Source organism: Cibotium barometz, chromosome 28 (assembly GCF_041138505.1).
Source record: "Cibotium barometz isolate CiBa-2024 chromosome 28, ASM4113850v1, whole genome shotgun sequence".
Taxonomy (NCBI): Eukaryota; Viridiplantae; Streptophyta; class Polypodiopsida; order Cyatheales; family Cibotiaceae; genus Cibotium; species Cibotium barometz.
Window position 1 is genome coordinate 20346307 of NC_141073.1, and position 22841 is coordinate 20369147.

The following is a 22841-nucleotide window of genomic DNA, read 5'->3' on the forward strand; positions in this document are numbered from 1 at the left end:
CATGCATGGTTGTCACCCAAATAAACTACTCCTTCATTGCCAGCAGTATACCTGACAAACAAGTCTCTGCAACCTGTGACATGAAAGGAGGCACCTGAATCAATGATCCATGAGTGCATACCATGACCATCTCCTGCAAGAAGTGAATGGGCATCAAGTGAAGACGTGAATAGGACCTCATCCTCACTGTCACCTGCATGTGACACATTGATTTCTTCAATCTTGACTCCACTTTTGCCCTTTGGCTTTACATCTTTGGCTTTACATCTTTGGCTTCATCTTTGTCTTTGTCTTTGCCTTTTCCCTTTTCCTTTTGATCATTCTTCCATTTGTAGCATTGCTTTTTGATGTGTCCCTTCTTGCCACAATAATGGCATTCCAAGTCCTTTTTGGAGCGGGACTTGCTCCTTCCCCGTTCTTGGCTTTTACCCCCTTTGCTGGGATCTCCCACGTGCATTCATTGCATTGGACTTTCCAACAGAGTTGTTTTTCCTGTTCATCTCTTCTTGAAGAAGAGCTTAGAGCACCCTCCACATCTGCATATGATAGCATAGCATTTGAATTGCTAGTGGCTATCCTGAATGTGTCCCAACTCTCTGGCAGAGTGTATAAGAGAAAAGTGACTTTGAACTCATCGTCCATTGCCAACTTTTGATTTATAACTTGGCTGACAATACCATTAAACTCATTTAGATGGGCTGTCATAGACGCCCCTTCCTTCATTTGAAGACCTATGAGTTTCTTCAACCAATACACTTTGCTTGAGGCACTTTGCTGGGCATACAAGTCCTGCAATCTTTGCCACATTCCCCAAGCTGTCTTCTCTTCACGAATGCTGAAAAGTAAAGAGTCTGACACAGACAACATGATAGTAGATCTTGCCAGCTCATCCATATCTTCCCACTCTTCAGCAGTAAGAGAAGCGGGCATTACACCCCTTTCTTTGATAGGCTTGTGCTGCTTCTTCTGGAGCAACACATTATAGCACTGGGTTTGCCAAATATCATAGGTATGTGAGCCTTCAAGCTTCTTGATGTGAAGCAATGAAGAGCTCTCACCTGTGGTTGCCATAGCAATATGTAACCTTTGTCAATGCCTGACTCCCTGCAAGATGTGCAAAAACACTGCACCAAAGCACACAAAGTGCTCACAGTTGTTCTCCCAAAGTTTATCTCCCACTGCGGAAGCACGAATGGAACTCTACTCCCATTGAATGTGATAAAATCACCAAAATCTGGTTGCTGCAGATTTAGGACAGCACCTTAAATGTGCTCTGTTGCCCTTCCAAAGTACTGTACAGCAGTACTAAGTGCTCACCAATGATGTACCAAACCTGTACCGGCAAGTACAGCAGCTGAAAATGAGATTTTTGCTCACTCAAATCAATGTGCAGCCATGCCAAAACTTGTACAAAGCTGTACCAAATCTGTACCAGCAGGTACAGTAGCAATAAATGCTCTCCTGGCTGTCCAAATGAGTGAAAATCAGACTTTTACAGTCCTGAACACTGCATACAACAGTCCCGAACAGAAATTGGGCAAAAGCCCCTTGACTGCAAGCTGATTTCTGAGGATTCAAGGCATAAAAGTCTTGCCTGCTGCTTTGCCAAGCTCAACAAGCATAAAATCTTGAAAAGCCCCTTGATTTAAGATCAATTTCTGATCATACATGGTACATTAACGCACATGAAGGCATCCAGAGTCTTCACAGTGCTTTCCCCTGGCCACATATACATCCAGTACATAAAAGTCCCTTGATTTACAGGCACATTGAGTGCTTGACAGGCATCAACACATTGCCCAAAGCATCAAATGCGAGTGCCTACATGCAAATCAACCCAATCGGCACAAAAGTCCTTTGTTCTGCACTGCAATTTGTTGCAATTTTGCCTGAATGTGTGATTTCTCACATCATACAGCATGTATGAATGCTTAATTGCACAATTACATCAAAAGCCCCAAATTTTGACATCCAATTTCCTGCAAATTGATCCTGATTGTGACCAATGTCACCCAATTTTGCCAATTTTGCTCAAAAATTGAGCAATTTGGCACCTGGACCTGCTGAATTGATAATTGTACCTTCTCAATTGCAAATCCCAAAAAAAAAAATTGAAGCATGTATCTCGTAATTTCTGATTGCAGGAAAAGGGGAGGCGTCGAATTTGCTCTGATGAGGTGCTGCTACAGAAATCTGACTCGACTCAGGTCAGAGGCACGTGTGTGTGCCCAGCGCAGCTTCTCAGCAGCAGGTAGTTGTGACCGGTTGTTTTTACGTGTTAGCCTTGGCTGGATGCAGGCGTGGATGAAACCGCAGGCTGGCAGTGGTGCGTAGCTCTTCTTGCGTAGCTCTCCTCGTTGTGTGCAACATAGTAGACGGCGCCAGGGACACGTGTTCCCAGATATTCGCGAGGCAACCAGGGCTACCAGTCGCACGTCGCGTGTAGCGGTGGCCACGGCGAAGCTGTGCTGGCGCTTCTGCTGACGCTACCAGTCTAGAGGCAGACAGCCCGATGCAGGGCCGATTTCGCCATCCTCTAGAAGACAAAGAGACTTGTCGGCATTATCGCTGTCGTTGACGTTGTTGTCGTCGTTCCTGTCGGGTTGATGGCCAGCAGCACGAAGGACCGCACATATGGCGTTGGTGATGGCGATGGCTGTATCCTCATCGTCGTAGTCAGACAGCTCGTCGTCGCTTTGCAAAATGGCTTCGAAAGCGGACTGCAGCCCTGCCCTGGAGGTCACGTGTTCGTTCCACGCTCACCGCATCAATGGTGTGTGAAACGAAAGCTACTGCACAGAGAGATTCGAAGGCTTAGTGCTCAGCAGGTCTCTGCAGTTCTGTTTGCCTCAGCTGTGATACCAGTTGAATGGGAGAAAGAATTAGGGTTAGAGTTCATGTGGGAGACATACACACAGAGAGAAGGGAGAGAGAGAGAGAGAGAGTTGTGGGGATAAGTCAACTCATTGAGATTAGTGTGTGACTCCCCTATCACACATGTATATTGCACTAGTACACATAGTGCACTTGGTACATTAAAAGTACTAAGTGTACTATGTACTATAACTTATGGGCTTGTACACACTATAAGGGTGGGCATAATGCCTTTACCCCAACAGAGGTAGCCCTCTCTCTGGGCTCTGATGTGTCTCTGTCAGAAGTATGATGTCTCTCCCCACCATAACATGCTCCAGTCGTCCAAGCTGCACCCATAGGGAACCATTATAGTTCCATACTGCCATGTGTATCTCTGTCAGTGGCCTGGTCTGTGTCCCATAGGCCCCAAACCGCTAATCCATGGGCCGGCCATCAATGATGACCCGACCATCTCGATAGAAGGCCTTCTTGCCTTCTCTCCTCGCGTGTAAGACTCGTGGCATGCAAGTTCTCCTATGCTCAAGCTGCATCCTCGTGAGATCATCATCCAAGAAAATAGGAGCTCCCTCTAACCCCCGTAGTATGACCCTCTTCCTCATGAAGGTGACCGTCTCCGTCTCTCCTGCAAACTGTAAGATGAGGGCTCGCTTGCGTGTTGAGTCTTTCCCGGCTCTCCATGCTTTGGTGAAGGGGAGAGGGTGCTCTTCCTTGTAGCCAAGCTTCATGCATAGAAGCTGTCCATCCTTCTCGCGGGAGTGGAGTCGGGTGTCTTGGCTATACCTGTGACTCGAATGTTGAGGCGGCGGGCATGCCTCATCTTCTCCTCCTCAATGGTGGTGTGAATGATTTGGTGTTCTTCCCTTTGAGTCTCCTCCCTTACTTCTTTACGGATGTTCTTCTTCACCACCTCAACGCATCCTGACTACTTGGCTTCGAGCTTTCCCTCCATGTCCTTTGTGATCTCCTTGGAGATCTCTTCTTTGATGGCCGTGAGAGTGTTGTCATTGATCTCCCCTTCTCCCTTCTCAGTATTCTTGATGGTGAAGGGGATACTCAATCATTATGATAATGGTCTTTTTATAGGAGAGACCCCCCTTTACAAGGTGCATACATATGCTGCCACCACATAATATGTTGATGTTGCTTTGATGTTGCCACACAGCACCCTTGGCCTCCCCTGAGAGAGAGAGAGAAAGAAAGAAAGTTGTATTAACGTCTTCAAAAGGCCAAAATGACCTATGAGACCAGACCAAAAGGCTACATCATATCCATGAGGTACATCATCCTGGGTACAAAATAGTAATAAAGAAAGATAACAAAAAGAGAGAGAGAGAAGCACTTGAATTTCAGAGAGTTTGCATTTTCTCCACATTGCGGCCGCATAGTGTAGCTCTGACCCACCGCCACTTTCTGGCACTCCACCACCCGCCACTGCCTTGCTTCGACTCCAACTCCTGACGCTACTTGACTGCCCCACCCGCCTACTTTCATGCACTTCGTGTGGTCTTCTCCAACGTCTGCAATGACCTCAGCACCTCCTGTCTCCCTTCTGTGATTCCTGAACGGCTTGTTTATACACCTACCTTCAACAACGCTTGTCTCAGCACCACTTTTGTATTTTCCTCATTATCATCATTGTTGTGTTCTTTTTTTTTCTCTTGCGGTAAATCTGCAGCAGTCACCTCAGCCTCAAGCCTCAGCTGCCCCAACCTCTTTGGCTTTGTGCTGCACTACACCTACAAGGCGGCTACATAGGAACTACTACAGGATCAAAGTTTTGGGGTTTTTCATGTCTGAGGTGAATATTCTAAGAGCTATTTTTTCACAGGTTTTTCGGTGGAGATTTGGGGATTTCACAAAGTGAATGAGAAATTAGCAACTAAGCTTCTACAACTAGAGAAATTTGGGACTTTACTCCAATATGGAGAAATTCATCAAATTGGAGATCGAGTGCCCTCAAGGATTTGAGGTGTTTTCAACATTTAGCCTCCAGCATCAAATTGGAGCTTCTGCATCGACAAAAATTGGGGTTTTTCCTCTATTGTTCCCAATTTGTGCATACAAAGGTTCTCTGCCTTGGCCCTTGAGCCTAAAAGGATAGCACAAGTGTCCATTGCTTGTTGGCAACACCGATAGAAAAGGACATATTTTCATCGGCACATCACGATTCACCGGAAGTTTCTATACTTCCAAAATTTTATCTATTTCAACCTATTAGTCATGGGTTCTCTACTTGGGAAGTCCCCCAATATCTAAATATTTTGTAGTCATAGGTTCTCAGCCTCGGATGTCCCCCAAAATCTGAATATTTTGTTTCATTTTTTGTAACACTCCATCATTACCTTTTTACCCCTGCTTAGAGCAAGGGGGGGTTGTCTTGATGAACTAATGTAGGCTGTCTTTGTCGACAAGGCAGGACATGACCTCTGAGTCTTTCGCACTAAGCCATGCCTATTAGCCTTTGAGCCAGTTGCGGGGATCATGTCTTGTTTCTTTGCTAGCGTTGGAGTATACAGACTATTGAAGGTTTGTCGGGCATTACCTCCATCACTCCGAAGGGGAATTTGTTGGGTATTTCGGTGTTAGTTGGTGTGAACACTCCCTTAGGGTGTGCACAACTCTTATTAAGGTTTAGGTCAAAAGATGAGGCTTGATGCCTAGAAAAGCATGTACTTGTGTGGTTCCATTATTACAATGAGTAGTATTTGAGTTGTGCAACATCTCTCTTGTGGTCTATTCACGTTGGAGGTGGAGAGGGAGGAGCACTACATATGCAGATGTCCAGTGTATTATGAGATCAGAGGGAGATTCCACTGTCTTTTCCAGGAGGGGTTTGGGCCACTCACGAGAGTTCTAAACTATCTAGATCAGAGATGCTTGGGGCTTTACCTACTAGAGTTTAGGCGGCACAGAGACCATTTACTTCACATGAGACAGAGGAAGCCCACGTACACACCCCAATTACCCATCACGAGCTTCTTTTCACCCACCTCCACTAGGCGCCAAAGAGAGCCATCCGAGGATGACTAGCCGGTGAGATTGACCAGCCAGTGTATATAGGCCCTGAGGCTCCCCGGTTTTTCCCTAGAGAGAGCTACTCAGATCCGGAGATTGAGCCAGGTGCAACTGAGAGGACTGAGGGTACCATCCCCTCACTAGCTCCAGCTGCAAGAGATCCTTCAGTGATATCAAAGTGCACCACCCCGAATTGTGGACATAGACAGCTAATCTACAGTGATAGATACGGAGCCTATTGCCCCGTCAGTGACCACCCCCGACACTTGACCCTGCCACACACTTATTACCCCGTGGATTGTATGTCTATTTAGGAGGATGTATTGCACTTTTATAGTTCGGCCTAGGTGTAGCACATAGGGATTTCTTTGACAATTTTGACAGTGATACCTCAGTTTTAGTTCAGTTCTTGTCATTTTCAGTTTGTCACTCCATGATTTAGTTACTCATGGATTTATTGTAACTTTTTGCCCAGTATACTATGAGATCGGGGGGAGGTTCCACTGCCTCTTCCGAGAGGGATTTGGACCACTCTCTAGAATCATGGATTTTCCAAACCAGAGAGCTCCACAGACTCGGGGAATACCTACTGCGGCCCAGATCATTTGCCCCCACCTGAGGGCGAACATAGAGAGCTATCGTTGACTTCTTCCAGACTAGAGCCCCCACCCACTGCCCCCGACCTCCAGGCTGATGCATGAGCCCGGTCGAGAGGAGTGACATTAGACAGAGCCACCAAGGCCGACGCCCTTGACATAGTGTCCGCCGCCCACTACATTGGGTACCATGTTGCAGCGCCCTATGCAAGATACCACAATGCCTTCCATGCCTAACATCAACTGCAGCCCTGTGACCTACTCTAAATCTTGGCTAGTACTTCGCCTACAGAGAAACACTGTGTGAAGTCCAACACAGACAAGTAGATGATTTTGAAGATTTTTCAATACACGTATATATAAGCGTAAGTATTTCTGGTCGACCAGCAAATATGATATTGCCATGCTGCCCTACCTGCCACGTCATCGCTGCCACATGGCACTGTGCTGTCCGAGTGCTCCTGCATCTGCTGTTTGAGAACTCCCGCGTGCCTACTGCCAGCCATGTGTACCTGGGGTGAGGTGTGTCACATTCTCCCCCATGCACGGTGTCCATATAAAGTGCACTCGCAGAGAAAGAAAAGATCCAAGCAAAGCTCATCCAAGGTGCCCTCTAAACACGGTAAGACCACTATGCATCCAGTCTGAAGGCTCACATTCCATCCTCACTGCGTCAGCACAAAGACTTGGAAAGAAACCTGCGTTCAGCAACTGCTGCCAGATCCAGCACTACCCATTTGTCTTATCGTTCCTGAAGAGACACTACAGGTCGTGTAATATCCTCCGAAGTCCGGTAGCTCATGAAGAGCACACTGAAGACTTTAATATATCTTTCTTTCTTTCTCTCTCTTAAGTGGAGGCATATCTTAAAAAAGGATAAAAAGTAAGAAAGTCAACAAAGAAATATTGTTTAGTTGTTTTCTAGTCATTAAAATTTTAGCAGGCATGGACTCAAGTCTACATGAGAATGTAGTTCCAAGATAGGTTCTTGCTAAAAACCCCTTTCTAAATCTGGCTTGTAGAAGGTTTGTGAAGGTTCAGCTTCATATGCTTGAACTCATTTAGACTTGGCATTGCTATTGATGTTTGAAACAGCATTACGAGGGTGATGTTAAGGAACTGGCTTTGGATTTCACGGTAACTGAAGAACTTTTTGGAAGAAGAACAGTGGTGGAACTGATATCTGGAGGGGCCAACATTCCGGTGACAAATGAAAATAAGCTGCAGTATGTACATGCAATGGCAGACTATAAGCTCAATAGACAGGTAGGTGGAAAAAGTGCCAAATTTGAATGCTCAAGCGCACAAGTGGCCAAGATAGTAGACATCAATGAGATTTCTAACACTGTTATTGTATCCATAGATGCAACCTTTGATAATTGCATTTTCAAGAGGCCTTTCAGATATAATTGCTTCAGCATGGCTGAGCTTATTTAATGCTAGGGAGCTCAACCAGGTAAATGTCTTGCTGCTTTGGTCATGGATGCGTGTCTAGAAAGTTCTCAGGTTCAGGTTGGACTGAAAACTAACATTTTATTGTTAAGGCGTTACCGTTCTCCTTCAAGGTCTATGCTTTGATGGACTTTATTGTGCGCTGCTTTTTGCTAGCATAGCTACTTTCAGGTGGAGAGCATGACTTTGATATTGATGACTTGAAGACAAACACGAAGTATACTGGTGGCTTTACTGAGAACAGTCGCACGGTGAAACAGTTCTGGGAGGTTAGCTTGGTTGCTTCCTGTTTTAAGCTGTGACATAGTTAGTGAATAAAGCTGGGTTGATTCTTTCTTAAGGAGTGTTGTGAGCTGAGAGGAGGTCCATTTCTGCGGGCACTGCCCGGGGTGAGAGGTGGTTTTGGGGGGGGGGGGTGGGGAGTGGGGAGGGGTTGTGAGGCAGCATATACATTTCCCTGAAAAAAAAAGCGTTTTGTTTAAGAAATTTCTGTGACAGGTTGTAAGAGAATTTCAACCAGAGGAGCGGTGTGCACTTTTGAAGTTTGTCACTAGCTGTTCTCGCGCACCTTTGCTTGGCTTTAAGCATCTTCAGCCTGCATTTACAATTCATAAAGTAGGTAAATCTTCATAACGGTTACCAATTCTATCTTTCAAGAAAATCTGTGTATTAAGGCATATACTTGAGTTTACAACTTTGTATTTGTTGTAACATCTGAGTAGCTTTGGAGAATGATGGGCTGGGCTTGGAGTGATTGTTGCTAATAGGAGTCAGTTATAGAAGCAAGCTGAGTAAGCATCTTTCCAGGAAGCCTCAACTAGGTTTGAAGAACTATTTGAATCAGCTAGAGGTATTAGAGGTGGGCCAAATATTCCAAAATGGCTTTAATAGCATATGCCTCTTTTTGGGCGTTGTTGCCCCATTCTTATGGCAACAGGAGTTTTGTTATTTGGTGGACCAGCCAATCCAGCCACTTAAAACGAGATCCTAGAACACTTAGATCGTTCTTTTCCCTCTAGTAGCCTGCAAGGAGTAAGTGCGATTGTTTTCTGAACTGTCCATGATCATGAGAATACAATCCTTCAAAAACCTGCAGATGTAGACAAAAGTTCAAGTTCTGGACTGAATTTATTTGACTCTGATGTAATGGCAAGCACTGTTCTGCAAAGAAGCCCTTTGTGCAGCTCTATAGCATACTTTGCTAGATGGTACCCTAGCCTGCACACACACACACACACACACACACACACACACACACACACACACACAACCTCAAGCACAGAGAAACGTGAGAGTGCTGGAAAAGATGTACTCAATAATGATATGAAATGAAAGTACAAGTGGGTACTAAAAGGCCTAGGGCAAAGTTCCCAACACACAAGTGTGTTCACACGGGAAAAAAAACCGTGTCTAGTCACAGGGAAAAAGTGCCCGTGAGTAAGTTGGGTTCACACCTGAACTAGCCGGGAGTGGACATGACCAACAAAACCCCCTCAAGTGAATGGTGTGAACGGGTAGTAGCAGGGTGATAAAGCTGTGAATGCTGCCACAGTAAGAGTGAACTGCAGTGCCAATGGAAAAAGCAAGCACTACATGATGGGGAAAAGGAGAATCCCCAATGTCATAGTGCTAATGCTAGAGCACAGAAGTACATAAATGCATCACCAGAAATGCATGGCAAAGTTCATGTGGACATCAACTGCATCAAATCAAGAGGCATCGCATAATACCCTCCTGAAGGCAAGTACCAAATGCCAAGCTGAACTTCATGTAATCCACATCAATGCTCTGTAACTGCACCAGTGATAAGCATAAGAAGAGGTAGCAGATATACGCATGTGTAAAGGCAACAGGATCCAGAAGTCGTGCTTGTGAGACATGCAATGTAAGCTGCAAAAGTGAAACTCATCAATGGAGGATCCGATGAGGAAAAAAATCAGCAATGGTAGGGCTGATAAAAGTAAAAATTCAGCAATGGGAAAAGCTGAAAATGGGGAGAAAAAGTGGGGGCTCGAGGCGGGCATCAGCCAATGCTATGAGAGGATAGGTAAACTCTCAGCGATGCCATGATCAGTGGCATGTATGGCAAGTGTAAAGATGCATAATCCCACAATGAATAATATACATGTGACATGTCAAAACCATGAGAGCAAGCCAACACTGGCCAAGTGTGTAAAAGGCACTCCCAGTAAACATCACATGTGAGAAAGTGACAATGTCAACACTGTAGAAACAATCCTGCTGCAAGGGAAAACATCATAAAAGGCATCTCCAGTAGACATCACATTAGAAAGAAAGAAAGAAGAAAGAAAACTATATTAACATCCTTTAGAGGCCACATCTGACCTATAGGACTAATCAGATACATCCATGTGATTACATTCCACTTCGGGGGCAACAAAATGAAAATAGAGATAAAACTAAAAATAGTTCAAATTCCCTACATGACCGTAGGAGAATCCTAGATAACACGAAGGATTTCTCTAGCATCTACTCTTCATTACTACCATGTTTGGTTGTCCTGAAATCTGCAATAACAGCTCTACCTCTATGGTAGACTGCCCATTTTCCTTGTTTCCTTGCTTCGTATACTTTATTGAGTTCTTGTTTCCTGTTTTTTAGTTGTGTGGCTGTGAGTTCATCCGCCATCCACACCTTCGTTCCCTTCAGTGACCTTGTTTGCTTCATGACTTTAATTTTGTCTTTCATATCTGCGTACCTCAAAACCACATGTTTTCCTTTGATTGCCACTGAGGGATCTCCAATGTCGATGAAAGGGATAGCTTTGCACAGCTTTCTTTGTAGAATCTAGCATTCCGGGACATAAGTATCATTCGCAATCTTCTCGTCCTCCAATACCTCTACCTGTTCCCAACCCTCTGACAAACCACCCACCCTAATTTCTTTTGCAATCCATTGCTGCTCGTTCTCTTCATTAATCTGTGATATTAATTTCTTTAGGCTGTGGATCAAGTAAATTTACCTGTGTGATTTCCTCCCTGTTTTCTTTTTCGTGTTGTTGTTCCTTAATCTGTTTCTCTAGGGTTGAAAGATGTTGTTTTGTCTGATGTAGTTCATTTTGCAAGGCTGAATTTGTTTGCTGAAGATGTTGAATCATGCTCAAGAGGTACTGCTCCCATGGTGATGGTTTTTCATTGGGTTTGGTAGGAGGGGAGATAGGGTTTCAGAGAAGGTTTTCTTGCTGGTCATGTCAAACTGCTGGACTGTTTGAGAGGTTGCTCTTCACGAACCCCTCCTCCATGAGGTGCAAGCCCTTACCTGCTTGGAGGTGGGTTACAATCCTACCCTACAACTAAGGTGCGCAGGTGGGCAATAGGTGCACAGGTGGGTATGTGAGTAGCAGGAGAGATGGACAACGGGACAGAGAGAGAGAGAGGGAGAGTTATGTTGCTGCCTTGGGGGCCTGAGCAAGGGCGGGATGGCAAAAGGGGGAGAGAGCGAGAGAGAAGGGAACAGGGGCGGGTGAGATACGGGGGCGCAGAGAGAGACGCACACAGGGTCGAAATGGGGCAGGAGGCGGCGAACAGCAAGGCGAACAGTGAAGCGGGCGAGAGAGAGAGAGAGAGAGAGAGAGAGAGAGAGAAAGCGTCTAGCATAGACCAGCATAAGGGTCAACAAGCATAAGTGACCATGAGGCATCACCAACTCCATGTGGGCAAGTAAAATACCCCCCTGAAATGGATTTGCCAGACAATGCATACCATGGAGTACAGACTATAAAGCATGGTCATCAAAAGCAATGGCATGAGAAGATATCTCTGCAGGCGATGAAGATGTAAGGATCAAGGCTGACACATGTGTAGCCAAATTGGCCTGATCTGCACTTGCAGAAGAAGATGCCAGCTTCTTCTTTTTTTTTCACTCTCAATACGCTTCCTGCATTCCTCTATGGTGTGCCTTGTTTTTCTGCAATAGTTACAATGCTTTTTCTTTTCAGGCTTGTCCTCTGTCTTGGGAGGATCCGATGGACTAGGTTTAGGTCTAGATCTATTCCCACGAAAGGGAGCAGCCATTGCTGACTCAACAGACATCATATTGTTTTCTTGTTGGAACGAGATTGCTCTTCATTGAGCAAGAGAGTCACAAGGTTGTCAAAAGTGACCGCATTAGGTGCATTGCCAGCCAACAACCGCAAAGTGGTGCCAAATGTCTAATAAGAGTCAGGCAAGTTACGCAAAACTATCTGAACAAGATAGCTATATGTCAAGACCTCATCAATGTTAATGAGCTGCTCTCGTAGGTCCTTCACATGCGTAAGGTACTGATCGATAGAGTCACCTTCAAGCATGCGGTTAGTCTCAAGCTTGCCCCAAAGGTAAGCTACACGAGCGTCATTGCGACCTGAATACAATGCCGCCAAGGTATCCCAAGCACCCTTTGTAGTAGTGCAAGAACGAATGTGCGGAATGATATGCCTGCGCGGCATGAGAGAGCAATCAATGCATGGGCCTGAGCATCCCTAGAATCCCAAGTACGCTGCTGCTGAGTAGGAAAAGACGAGGAGGTGGACCTGCAGGAGGGTGAGTGGGAATCACTTCGCCTTCCGCTGGAGCAGGTCCAAGAAGACGCTCCTCAGTGCCATCCACATACAGCCATACATTTTTGGCAACCAAAACATATAAGCCCACATAAGGTAGTTGTCCCCAAGCTTGTCCTCTTGAGATAGCATTCCAAAGAGGTCATTATTACTGTTGGCCATGATAGCACAACAAATCTGTCACAAGTCACCACGGCCTAGCAAAAACGTAAGAATGCGGGAGATAAATAGCAGGATAACCAATGGACTGAAAGGGAACTCCTTCACCACGAGAAATACATATGCATGTCCCAAATCTGCAAGTGTACTCTAAAAGCTGCAAGTACGCAAATCTTGGCAGAATCAAAGGTAAATTGGTCGAATGCTCCAAAAATGGGCTCAATGTAGAAAAGCCCTAACTTTTAGGCAGCCAATTAGACTAGATCTGAACCGGATCTGCACCTCTAATCTGCTAATGCGATTGTCACTTGTACCAAATGTTGCAATGCCCAAAAATTGGGGGAAATGCCCCAATGCCAACCAAATGTGCTTGTAATACCCAAAATTGCCAACAAATAGTGCCAATTGCTGCAAGCAACAAAACAGTGCCAATTTTTGCAAAATCTCCAAATTTCTAGTGCAATTATGCACCAAATTTGCTGAAATCAATGCCAATGTGTGCCAATGTTGCAATTGCAGGCTCAATGGTGAAAAGCCCCAAATTTAATGCAACAAATTTGCTAATTTTAGCATTTTTTGAATTTTTGAAAAATTGCAGAAAAAATTAGTAAGAAAGTTACTCAGCTTGCAGTAGCTTCAACAAGGCAGGCAGCGGTACGGGCATGAGGCAGAAGTACGGGTAGCAGGTACAGTCGGCACACAGCAGTACGGGCAACGCAGGGGCGGAGCAGAGCTGAACAGTACAGGCATGTAGGGCAGCACAGATCTGGGGCGTGGCGTAGATCTGGGCGACGACAGTAGCTTCGACAGGCGGCACGATGGCGGCGCAGGTACATGTCGGCGTCGTAGATCTGACAGGTGGCGAACAATGGCGGCGGCGGCACATAGCAGCAGGTCGTGAGCAGCGTACAGAACAATAGTGTAACAGAAAGAGTACTTGCAGATCTAGAGAGAGAGTGTGGCGTGTATGATGTGTGCAATAGGCTGAAGCAAAATGTTGAAGGGCAGCAGGGGGCAAACCCTAACCCTAATGTTGGGGGGCAGCATGGTGTAACCCTAACCCTAACCAAGCTCTAATACCAATGTTGGGTAGGAGGGTAGCTAGCTTGCACACACACACACACACACACACACACACACACACACACACACAACCTCAAGCATAGAGAAACGTGAGAGTGTTGGAAAAATATGTACTCAATAATGATATGAAATGAAAGTACAAGTGAGTACTAAAAGGCCTAGGGCAAAGTGCCCAACACACATAAGTGTGTTCACACGGGAAAAAAAACTGTGTCCAGTCACAGGGAAAAGGTGCCCGTGAGTAAGCTAGGTTCACACTTGAACTAGCTGGGAGTGGACAGGACTAATGGAAATACCATAAGCTCCTCCTAGCTATTGTTCGTTATTTGTGATGGGTAATTGAGTCCTCCAAGGCTGCACCGTCGAATGTAGCAGCGGGGATCTGTCCCTGAGATCAACTGTCCTCACTGCAGAGAAGCTTTCTCAGGAGATTTCTCTGTAACAAGGTTGACCCAATGGATCTTAATATTTCCGATGATTGAGATGAACAACACACAATGCAAAAGGAGCATGGATGTAGAATTCGTGCGCGCGCGCGCGTGCACTATACTCCACAATCTGGACTGAAGATGTGCCACTTCCCCTCCAATATTACATCACAACTCTTCAAAGAAGCATCAAAAAGTTCTCATGGTTGAAGTACCCTTGAATATGGACACAACTTCCAATCACAGGCACCTCATCCATGTCTTTCGCTTCGAAGGCTTAATAGTGGCTCTTGGATCTATGAATGAGAATGTTTAGTTTGCCTTGATCAGCATGCCATTGTGAAGCTTCTCTTAATCAAGTTTTTGATATCCTAATCTTGCAATCATGAGTTTCATTCAGTTTAGTTGGAAGGATTGTTGTGTTCTCATGATCATGCATTCACATCACTCAGGTAAGCTGTGATACAACACTTTGGGCGATGCTAGGAGGGCAAGATGTTGATCGGCTTCCGTCGGCATCGACTTGCTATAATACCTTGAAGGTGTACCGAGCACCTTTTTAATTATTTTCTTGCAACGGTCATTTTCAGAAAGTATTCAACACGTTTAGGATGCATTCTTGGATGTGTCCTACACAGAACCTTCATGTGTGTTTGCTAGTCTGTGTTCTTCATATTTGACCTGACATGGCTTCTTTTGTGGCAGCTTCCAACATACAAACGGATGAGTACGCTGAAAAACAAATTGCGCTATGCTATACATTCAAATGCTGGGTTTGAACTGTCATGAGAGGAATATGGGCAAACAACGGCTGTCTTGCTGGCATCTCAGGAAAAGTTGTTTGGGCACCTTCCTACTGTTATTGGAGTGAGACATTGTGACATTTTGTGACATACAAACAGATGAGTGCGCTGAAAAACAAATTGCTCTATCATATACATTCAAATGCTGGGTTGGACCTTTCAGGAGAGGAATATGGGCAAATGATGGCTGTCTTGCTGGCATGTCGAGAATTTCCTGCGGGAATTTCCTGAGGTAAGTTGTTTGGGCACCTTCCGTTACTGGAGTGAGACATTGTGACATTTTGTGGCCTTGTATTCACAAAAACCTCCTCCTCCTGGATATGTAAGCAGTGCTATGATTGTGCATATGTACATCTATATTATCTTTCCCAAAAGCCTTCCGTTTCCAACTTTTCAGGTGAAAAAGAGCATTACTCTTTCAGCCAGATCTTTAAAACGGAATGGGACTTTCTTGTAGGTGAGCAAGTGGTGCTTGATATTTTTTACAACAAAAACTTCAAAGGCTTTTGGCCTTTCCCCTTATTGACTTGGCCGTATGGCAAGCCAACCAACCCATCTTTGATATATAAGTTATACCCAACCCATTGGATTTGGTAACATGCCAGTCAGTCAAACTATACCAGGACTTAAAGAAAGAATGGCCCAGGACTTAAAGAAAGAATGGCAAGGCAAAAGAACACGAGGGTCTAGAATTGGTTCTCTCTCTCGTAGTTTTAAGGTCCTTTAATTGATCCTAGCCAAACCTTTTAAAGAGCCTTTTTGCCAAGGCCTTCCCCAAAATTAGTGATTCAACACCATTATACTCATTTGCAAGGCAGGGTCGGCTATCTCATGGCCAAGGTTTTTGGACTAGCATAGAGGTTTACTTTAGTTAGTGGACATGGAATTTTGAGGCATGGGCTGCACAAGATTTCAGCAAGATCTCTTCACACTAGACCATATCTTCATGCTTAGAGCCATTGTGGAGGAGCCAAAGACATAAGCTATGTTGCTTCGTTATGGATTTTGTAAGTCCTCTGATACAGTTCCATGAGCCAAGCTGACCAATTGGCTAGTCAGTTTAGCAGGTCATTGATTGCATATGCATAGAGCAGGGACTTTAAGAGATTGTACATAGCACTATCCAAGCAAAAAAAGGTTGCATGCTTTCCCATAGTATTCGATATTTATATAATTGAGCCGGTGAAATTCATTGATGGCTTAGGGAGGTCTCTATGCTAATCAAGCAGTATTCTCTATCCCCTTCTATGCAGATGAGTAACACAATCATTATTCACAACACACAGGTTGCATAAGCATCTAGTTAGGTGATTTCCCTTTTTGACATTAGCAACTTGAGTCTCAACATTTAAGTCAAGGTATTTAGCACATGTTCTTTGCCAATCGTGCACCTGCTGCTAATTTCAAGTGAAATTCTTGGCAAGAGAGTATCCTAAGAGCTATAGGGGTCTGTGAATGACGCTTTCATATTTGACAATCAAGCAGAGTACACATACTTAGGATTAGCACTCCTATATAGGTAATGGTGTGTACCCTCAATAGTTTCAAACAAAGTCCCTCCTTTTCAACTTGCTAGTTTTACACGTATGGAGATTCTTGTTTGGACAATTAACCTTGCCTCTCTAGATTGGAGCCCGATAAAGAGATTGCATGGCATGATGCTCCCAGGTTTAGTTTGCAACACATCCTCTATGCTAGCATGGTTTGTAGTACAAAATGCAGATGCCTGTTCGCTTACATACAAAGGATGTATAGTTTGGAAACACAAAGGGTAGGTAGCACCTCCCATGGATGGCTTTGTTCGGTTATGCGCTTGCCTTTGTAGGGAGCATGTGTGTTTTGTTTGCTAGATTATTGAGATAGGTGGCATCACATGGCCTTTACGTAGACACCATACCACCATTTAGTACCAAGCTAAGCTGCTAGCACTGTGTTATGTCATTATACAACTCTAATATCATAGGTCATTATGGCCTTCCACAGCTGATTATAAATCAATCTCTCTCTCTCTCTCTCTCTCTCTCTCTCTCTGTCTCTCTCTCAAGGTATGAAGGCCATTGAAGATGGAGCTAAAAAGAGAAAATAAACAAACCTAAGGTGTATACCTTCTTCCAATGTGGTGTCTTGGACAAAGAATGAGGAAGGGGAAAAAAGGCCTATATTATGCATCATGCTTAATTTACAGTTTTAGGAAAGAGGTCCAAACGTTAAAACTATAGATGATAAGACAAGCTGATAAATGTATATGGTTATGCATATCATTTCAATCATTCTAATGAATTGAAATAAAAATATAAATTGAGTCAATAAATTTAATACTTTTAAAAAAATTGAATTGGTTCTCTAATATGGTCACATAATCCAAATATCTATGCAACTACCCTCTTACAAATATGAAAGCTAGAATGATGTTTTTGTAATCTACAACAATGTCTTCCTACACAACATTAATAGCATACGCCAATATAGAAAATTAGAACTACAAATTGATCTTAAATGTAGCTAGCTAACCTAAAGTTTGCGTAATATCTTTTACACAGCTAGGAGCTATGCCTAAAGACTTTTGTCTAGCCATAAATATTATTTCACACCTAGTAGGGGGCTTGAGAGCTTCACTAATGTCCTCTTAAATTCTAAGCAACTTAAATGAAGCCATGTGTACACCTCTGGACTTTGCTTGCCACTTCATTGTAGTTGTGGTATTTAGGCTCTCCAATCATTCAAAGAGGATATTATTTTCAATTTTGAGCAAAATCACCTTTATTGCAATAATTGTATTGATGGTTTTTGTGTACTCACCATTTTTTTTTGAATGTCCTCTTCCTTTATTATGAGACAAAAGCTACCCTTTCCTATCTCAAATAAGTTGTTGTCTTTGTAAACACATACCCCCACACTAGTCCTTACATCATGACACCACCAATCATGATGAGATTACAATCAACGGATGCAAGATTTGATCATAGTGCTAAAAGGTCTTCCTAATTCCCCCCAAAAAAACTTGAGACAACAATGTCAAGTACAAATTCATTCAAATAAGCCAATTTTCTCGGATAACTCTTGTACCATCTCAAAAAGTTAAGAAAGCTCTAAACATGGATCGTCTCCAATATTAGAAAGATTGAGCTTTAAAGTTTAAGTATTTCTTCGCATCAATATTTATACATGTTTTCAAGGGAAGTGACACATGAGCTCTCTTAACTAAAGGGATGTAGCCGAGCTAGAAGCTACACAACCCTATAGTGTGTGTTAGGACTCAAACCCATGACCTTTTAGTTAGGGTGGGTCGTTACGAGCTGAGCCACTTAGGCAAGTGCCTGTTGCTGCAGATTATAAATCAAGTTTTCTTTTTGCAAAATAGGGAAACAAAGACAGACAGACAAGTGAGTCAAAGAAGTTTTGATAAAGCAGGGTTAAAAAATAAGAAGAAGAAATGAGTCAATAATACTAGTGTTGTCAACATCTAGAAGGGAACCAGTTTATATCTTAAGCTAGTTGTTTAATTGTTTGCTTTGTTAGAATTGCAAATTTTGATGGAATATTGGAGTTTGTGCCTTAAAGACGTGTAAGCATTAAGGAAGTTTAATTTGACAACACATAAGCCCATATTGTACGTGCATATGACCGGCCTCTTGATTGTTGCTATTTATGCATTATTTTTTCCAATTCATACTAAATGTTGTCACATGCTTATAAACCAAACCTTTTTGAAAACTCAAAATACCAAAAAGAAGAGAGATTATGTCATACTGCACAATTGTGGAGGAGAATCGCCATTGCACATAGCATTTGGGATTCGAACATATTTGAGCAAAACATTTACATCTATGAATTCAAGAAAAGTAACACACACTTCATAAGTTAATTGTCAACCTATTCTACTCTTGAAGTATTCTTGTAAATCACTTGATTTATAGAATAGCAAGCGAAAACAACAAGTGGGAAATATTTTAGAGATATATTTACTTCTCTTTTGTTAAAAACTTCTATATAATCACTAGAAAGCTTCTCACCCATAGATGAATCTTTTGGGATTTCACTTAAATGAAAATGCACTCTTGATATTATTACTTTTTTCTTTCTCTAGCCACTTGCTTTCGAAGCCTCACTCTTTGTTGTAATATAAAGGATGTTTGAAGGCTTAAAACATCTATTGATGTGTAATTGGTAACCAAAATGTGGCAAAATTCTCTTTTGGACTCTATCACCTCTTTGTCAAAAACTACACTAAAATAAAAAAAACTTGCAAACCCGTCAATTTTGGGCAAGGGTGCCTGTCAAAAATACAAACCATTATCATGCGCCGAAATAATTAATTATAATTATAAACGAGTTTGCCTCGAAATAATGAGAAAAAAAAAGAAATGCGGCCGTCTTTCTCTCTCTAGTGCGTCGTTTTCTCTCTTAAACTAAAAATATATGATAAAGCATTAAGTAGAGGTGTATTTTTTAGATGCTTATAATTTTCCTAAGAGACACACATAATTTACCTTTTGATCATGAACTTTGTGAAGGTTTATGAGAGCCTTTTCATGTAATAAATAACAAACATATTTGCAACTTGTTTTGTGTAATAAATATAAATATAAAAAAACTATGAGTCTCATGAGGTTTCTTTGTGTGCGTGAGAGAGAGAGAGAGAGAGAGAGAGAGAGAAAGAAAGCTGTATAAACGTCTACTAGAGGTCGAACTCGACCTATGAGGCAAATCAATGTACACTGTCAATGATGTCCTCTGGATTTCTAGAAAAAAAAAGGACAAAATGAGCATGAAATAAACTATGAAAGTACTAAGCTAGTGGGGGGGGTGTGATGGATGGAGCACTATTGCTAGAGGCTCAATATGTAACCTATATGCGTAGGGTATACAAGAATGCAGTGCAGATCTGTCTAGCTCCAACCAGTACCATAATGTAATATGTGATACATAGGCGATGGCGAGGCAAAAATTCCTTGGAGCATGATCTCCGGGTGTGAGTGTAAGTGATCTAGTCGCTCCTGGATATGGTGCTGATGTCGATCCCGTATCTTTGTGATCTCCTCTTGAAGTGGAGGTCAAGGTAGCAACACAAACATAGATGCAACAAGCAAGGAGAGAGAGAGATAGATGCACAATACTCGAAGTAGATTGATGTGAATGAGTGAAGTACAAGTGAAATGACATGATAAGGTCACTTATACACACTCATAAGATAACATACATATTCTTGTGGGAAAAAACCTCCTAAAGAGGTAAAAAGTGCTCCGGCCCATTATTAGCCTATGGCCACACATCACTACCATTATATAAAAGGCTACCAAACCCCCCTCCCCCCTGTACTAATGGTGTGAACATGTACATAAGGATCATGTGGTTTATCAATCCGCAAATGGCAATAATCCGAGAGCTTTGTGAAAAGCTTTGAACTTCTCACATGAGAGAGCCTTCATGAATATATCTACAAGAGCCTTCGTGAACATATCTGCCACATTGTCGTGTGTAGAGACATAAAACCTCACTAATCTCTCCTGCAACATGAGCCTCTCCTTGACATAATGATAATGTACCTCTTTGTACTTTTTGCACGAGCATGAAACATTGGGTTCCTCGAAATGGTTAATGCACTCTAGAGTTGTCAGTGAAGATGGTAGTAGGGGACTACTATCCAACACCAATATTTGCCAAAAGGTGTTCCAGCCTTACATAGTCCACAATCTTTCTAAAACCTACCATGTACTTAGTTTCCATTATGAAAAATGTGGACTCATTTTTGGGCCCTCTAAGAAATGCCAAGTCATACGAAAAGGGGGATCGTGGATAACTCTATCCATAGTACCTCAAAACTATCTCATGTAACATATCATTGGAAAGATCTTGCTTAGAGGATTCTAACGCACCAACCTCCGACAAATTTGGAGTTTTTATGCTCAAGTTATAGCCTCCCCACCAAAAAGTAACCTCAAAAGTTCCGTAACGGAAGTCTCACCCTCATTGGTCCTTATGGAATATTCCCTAGAATCTCAAAGACCGTAGAAGGCCCAAAAGTGAGTCTAAATTTTCCCTAATGGCAACTCAAAGTGGCCACTATCTTACTGAGACATGATATACATGAATCACAAAGATGAAAGCAAAAGCCACTAGTGGTGCGTCTCATAACATCCATCCTAATCAGCATCACTAAAAGCATGCAGTTGAATATCACCCCTCTTAGCATAGAATAGGCCAAGGGATTGAGTGCCCGATAAGTATTGGAATACTCGCTAGGCAGCCTGCCCAATGCTTACTTTCGGGATTGTGCATAAACCTGGTCAACTGGGAGACCCTAAACTGAATGTCTAGCCTCGTATTACATATATAGATGTGGCACCCAATAGCCTATTGATACATCAAATATGCACCTACATCCTAGAGTGCCCTATAAGTTTTGGAATACTCGCTTGGAAGCCTGCAATTGCTTACTTTCGGGAATGTGCATAAACCTACTCAACTGGGAGACCCCAAACTGAACCTCTGGCCTCGTATTGTAACATTACCCTTTTGGAGGTCAACACACACTCTAAGCTTTCTTTTCTTTTTGGGAACCATCACTATATCGACAACACTCGCTCCGTGTGTTTGATTTAATAAACAAATCCTGCATCGATGATCTTCTCTTCTTTGACCATTTAACTGTACTTGGAATTCATGTGATATGCTCTCTGTTTGGATGGTTTCATGCGTTCATATAAAGGGATGGTGTATTTCACCACTTTCACAGGAATTACATTCTCAAAGGAATTCCTGTCATGTTAGTGTACTTCTAGGCGCACACATCCTGAAATTTCTTAAGAAAGGCTATCAGTTCTCCTTCTTGACTTAGGGGTGAGGTCTTTGGCAATGAACATTGGCTTGGGTTCTTCACTCAGGCCAACAAGTTTTATTTCCTCAGGGGCCATCATATGAGTATATGGTTCTTCTCGTCGTCATGTATCACTTTGTCCCTAATGTTATAGGACTTAAAGTACTCAGACACTTACCTCAAATCTTCCTCTAGAGTTCCTCTATAAAGTCCCAATGAGCTATTTGACTTTTTCTTCCTTCTTTTCCTCAACCTCCTTAACCTTATTAAGCTTGCGTCTGGCAACTTGGCATAGCTTGGCTTATTCAGAGCTCGTGGGCTCCTTGTCACTTTTATACACCAATGTCTTGGTCTAATGCATGCCTCATAGCTTTCTTGTCATTGGAGGTCCAAGGTTTGATAAGTTCTCTTTTGTAAAGGTTCGTACTCACTCTGAGGTAGGCTAGAAGTTGTTATTGTGTAAGGTATATGTATTTATCCTTCCCTAAGAGAGGTGGTGCCTTTGAAGGGGATGAGATAAAGTCATGTCTGTGATCATCTCAAAGAAAATGTTTCATTGGCTATGGTGAACCATGGAAGGCCAACTTTCACCTCACACTGAGTCCTCCCTTACTAACCTAGTAATGTGGGACTTGGATGGGTTGGTTTTGGTGATAGAGACTATGGACGTGGCTTTTTTTGTGGCCTATCTGTTGTTCCACATTGACCACATACCAGAATGGAATGAAGACATCTCCCATTTCTTGGCCAATGTATTTTCCATTGACGATCCCATAAGAAGGATAGAGCTATCACGTTGTAAAAGGGATCTGTGTATGTCCATGCCAATCACCTTTCCAGAATCCCAAATGGAGAACCCTCTCTAAGAATGGAAGATGATCTTCATGCGACAATCCATTTTTCCACATTAACCACGTACTAGAATAGAGTGAAGACATCACCTACCACTTCTTGACCAATGGATTTTCCATTGACCATCCCATTAAGAAGGATAGAATCAAGACTCTTTATTAGGAAGGCATCCGCCTATCAATTGATATCCATAATGCTTTA

At 43.0% G+C, this 22841-nt stretch overlaps 1 protein-coding gene across 11 annotated transcripts in view; it reads left to right on the forward strand.

Moving 5' to 3' along the window:
- The window catches only part of UPL7 (ubiquitin-protein ligase 7), a 78681-nt gene extending 63113 nt beyond the window's left edge, over window positions 1-15568 (forward strand). The window contains exons 9-15 of one of the 11 annotated variants that reach the window (XR_015269456.1): window positions 7584-7754; window positions 7852-7944; window positions 8097-8209; window positions 8439-8559; window positions 14621-14710; window positions 14874-15004; window positions 15140-15568. Coding sequence is in view for 4 of the 11 variants with exons in the window: in XM_086822166.1 (XP_086678292.1) it covers window positions 7584-7754; window positions 7852-7944; window positions 8102-8209; window positions 8439-8555; window positions 14621-14710; window positions 14874-14957 (663 nt within the window). In the remaining 7 variants the exon portion in view is untranslated. Of the gene's footprint in view, window positions 1-7583; window positions 7755-7851; window positions 7945-8096; window positions 8210-8438; window positions 8560-14620; window positions 14711-14873 lie in introns of all 11 variants that reach the window. The other 10 variants (XR_015269451.1, XR_015269454.1, XM_086822166.1 and 7 more) reach the window with 10 other exon arrangements.
- The last annotated feature ends 7273 nt before the right edge of the window (window positions 15569-22841 follow it).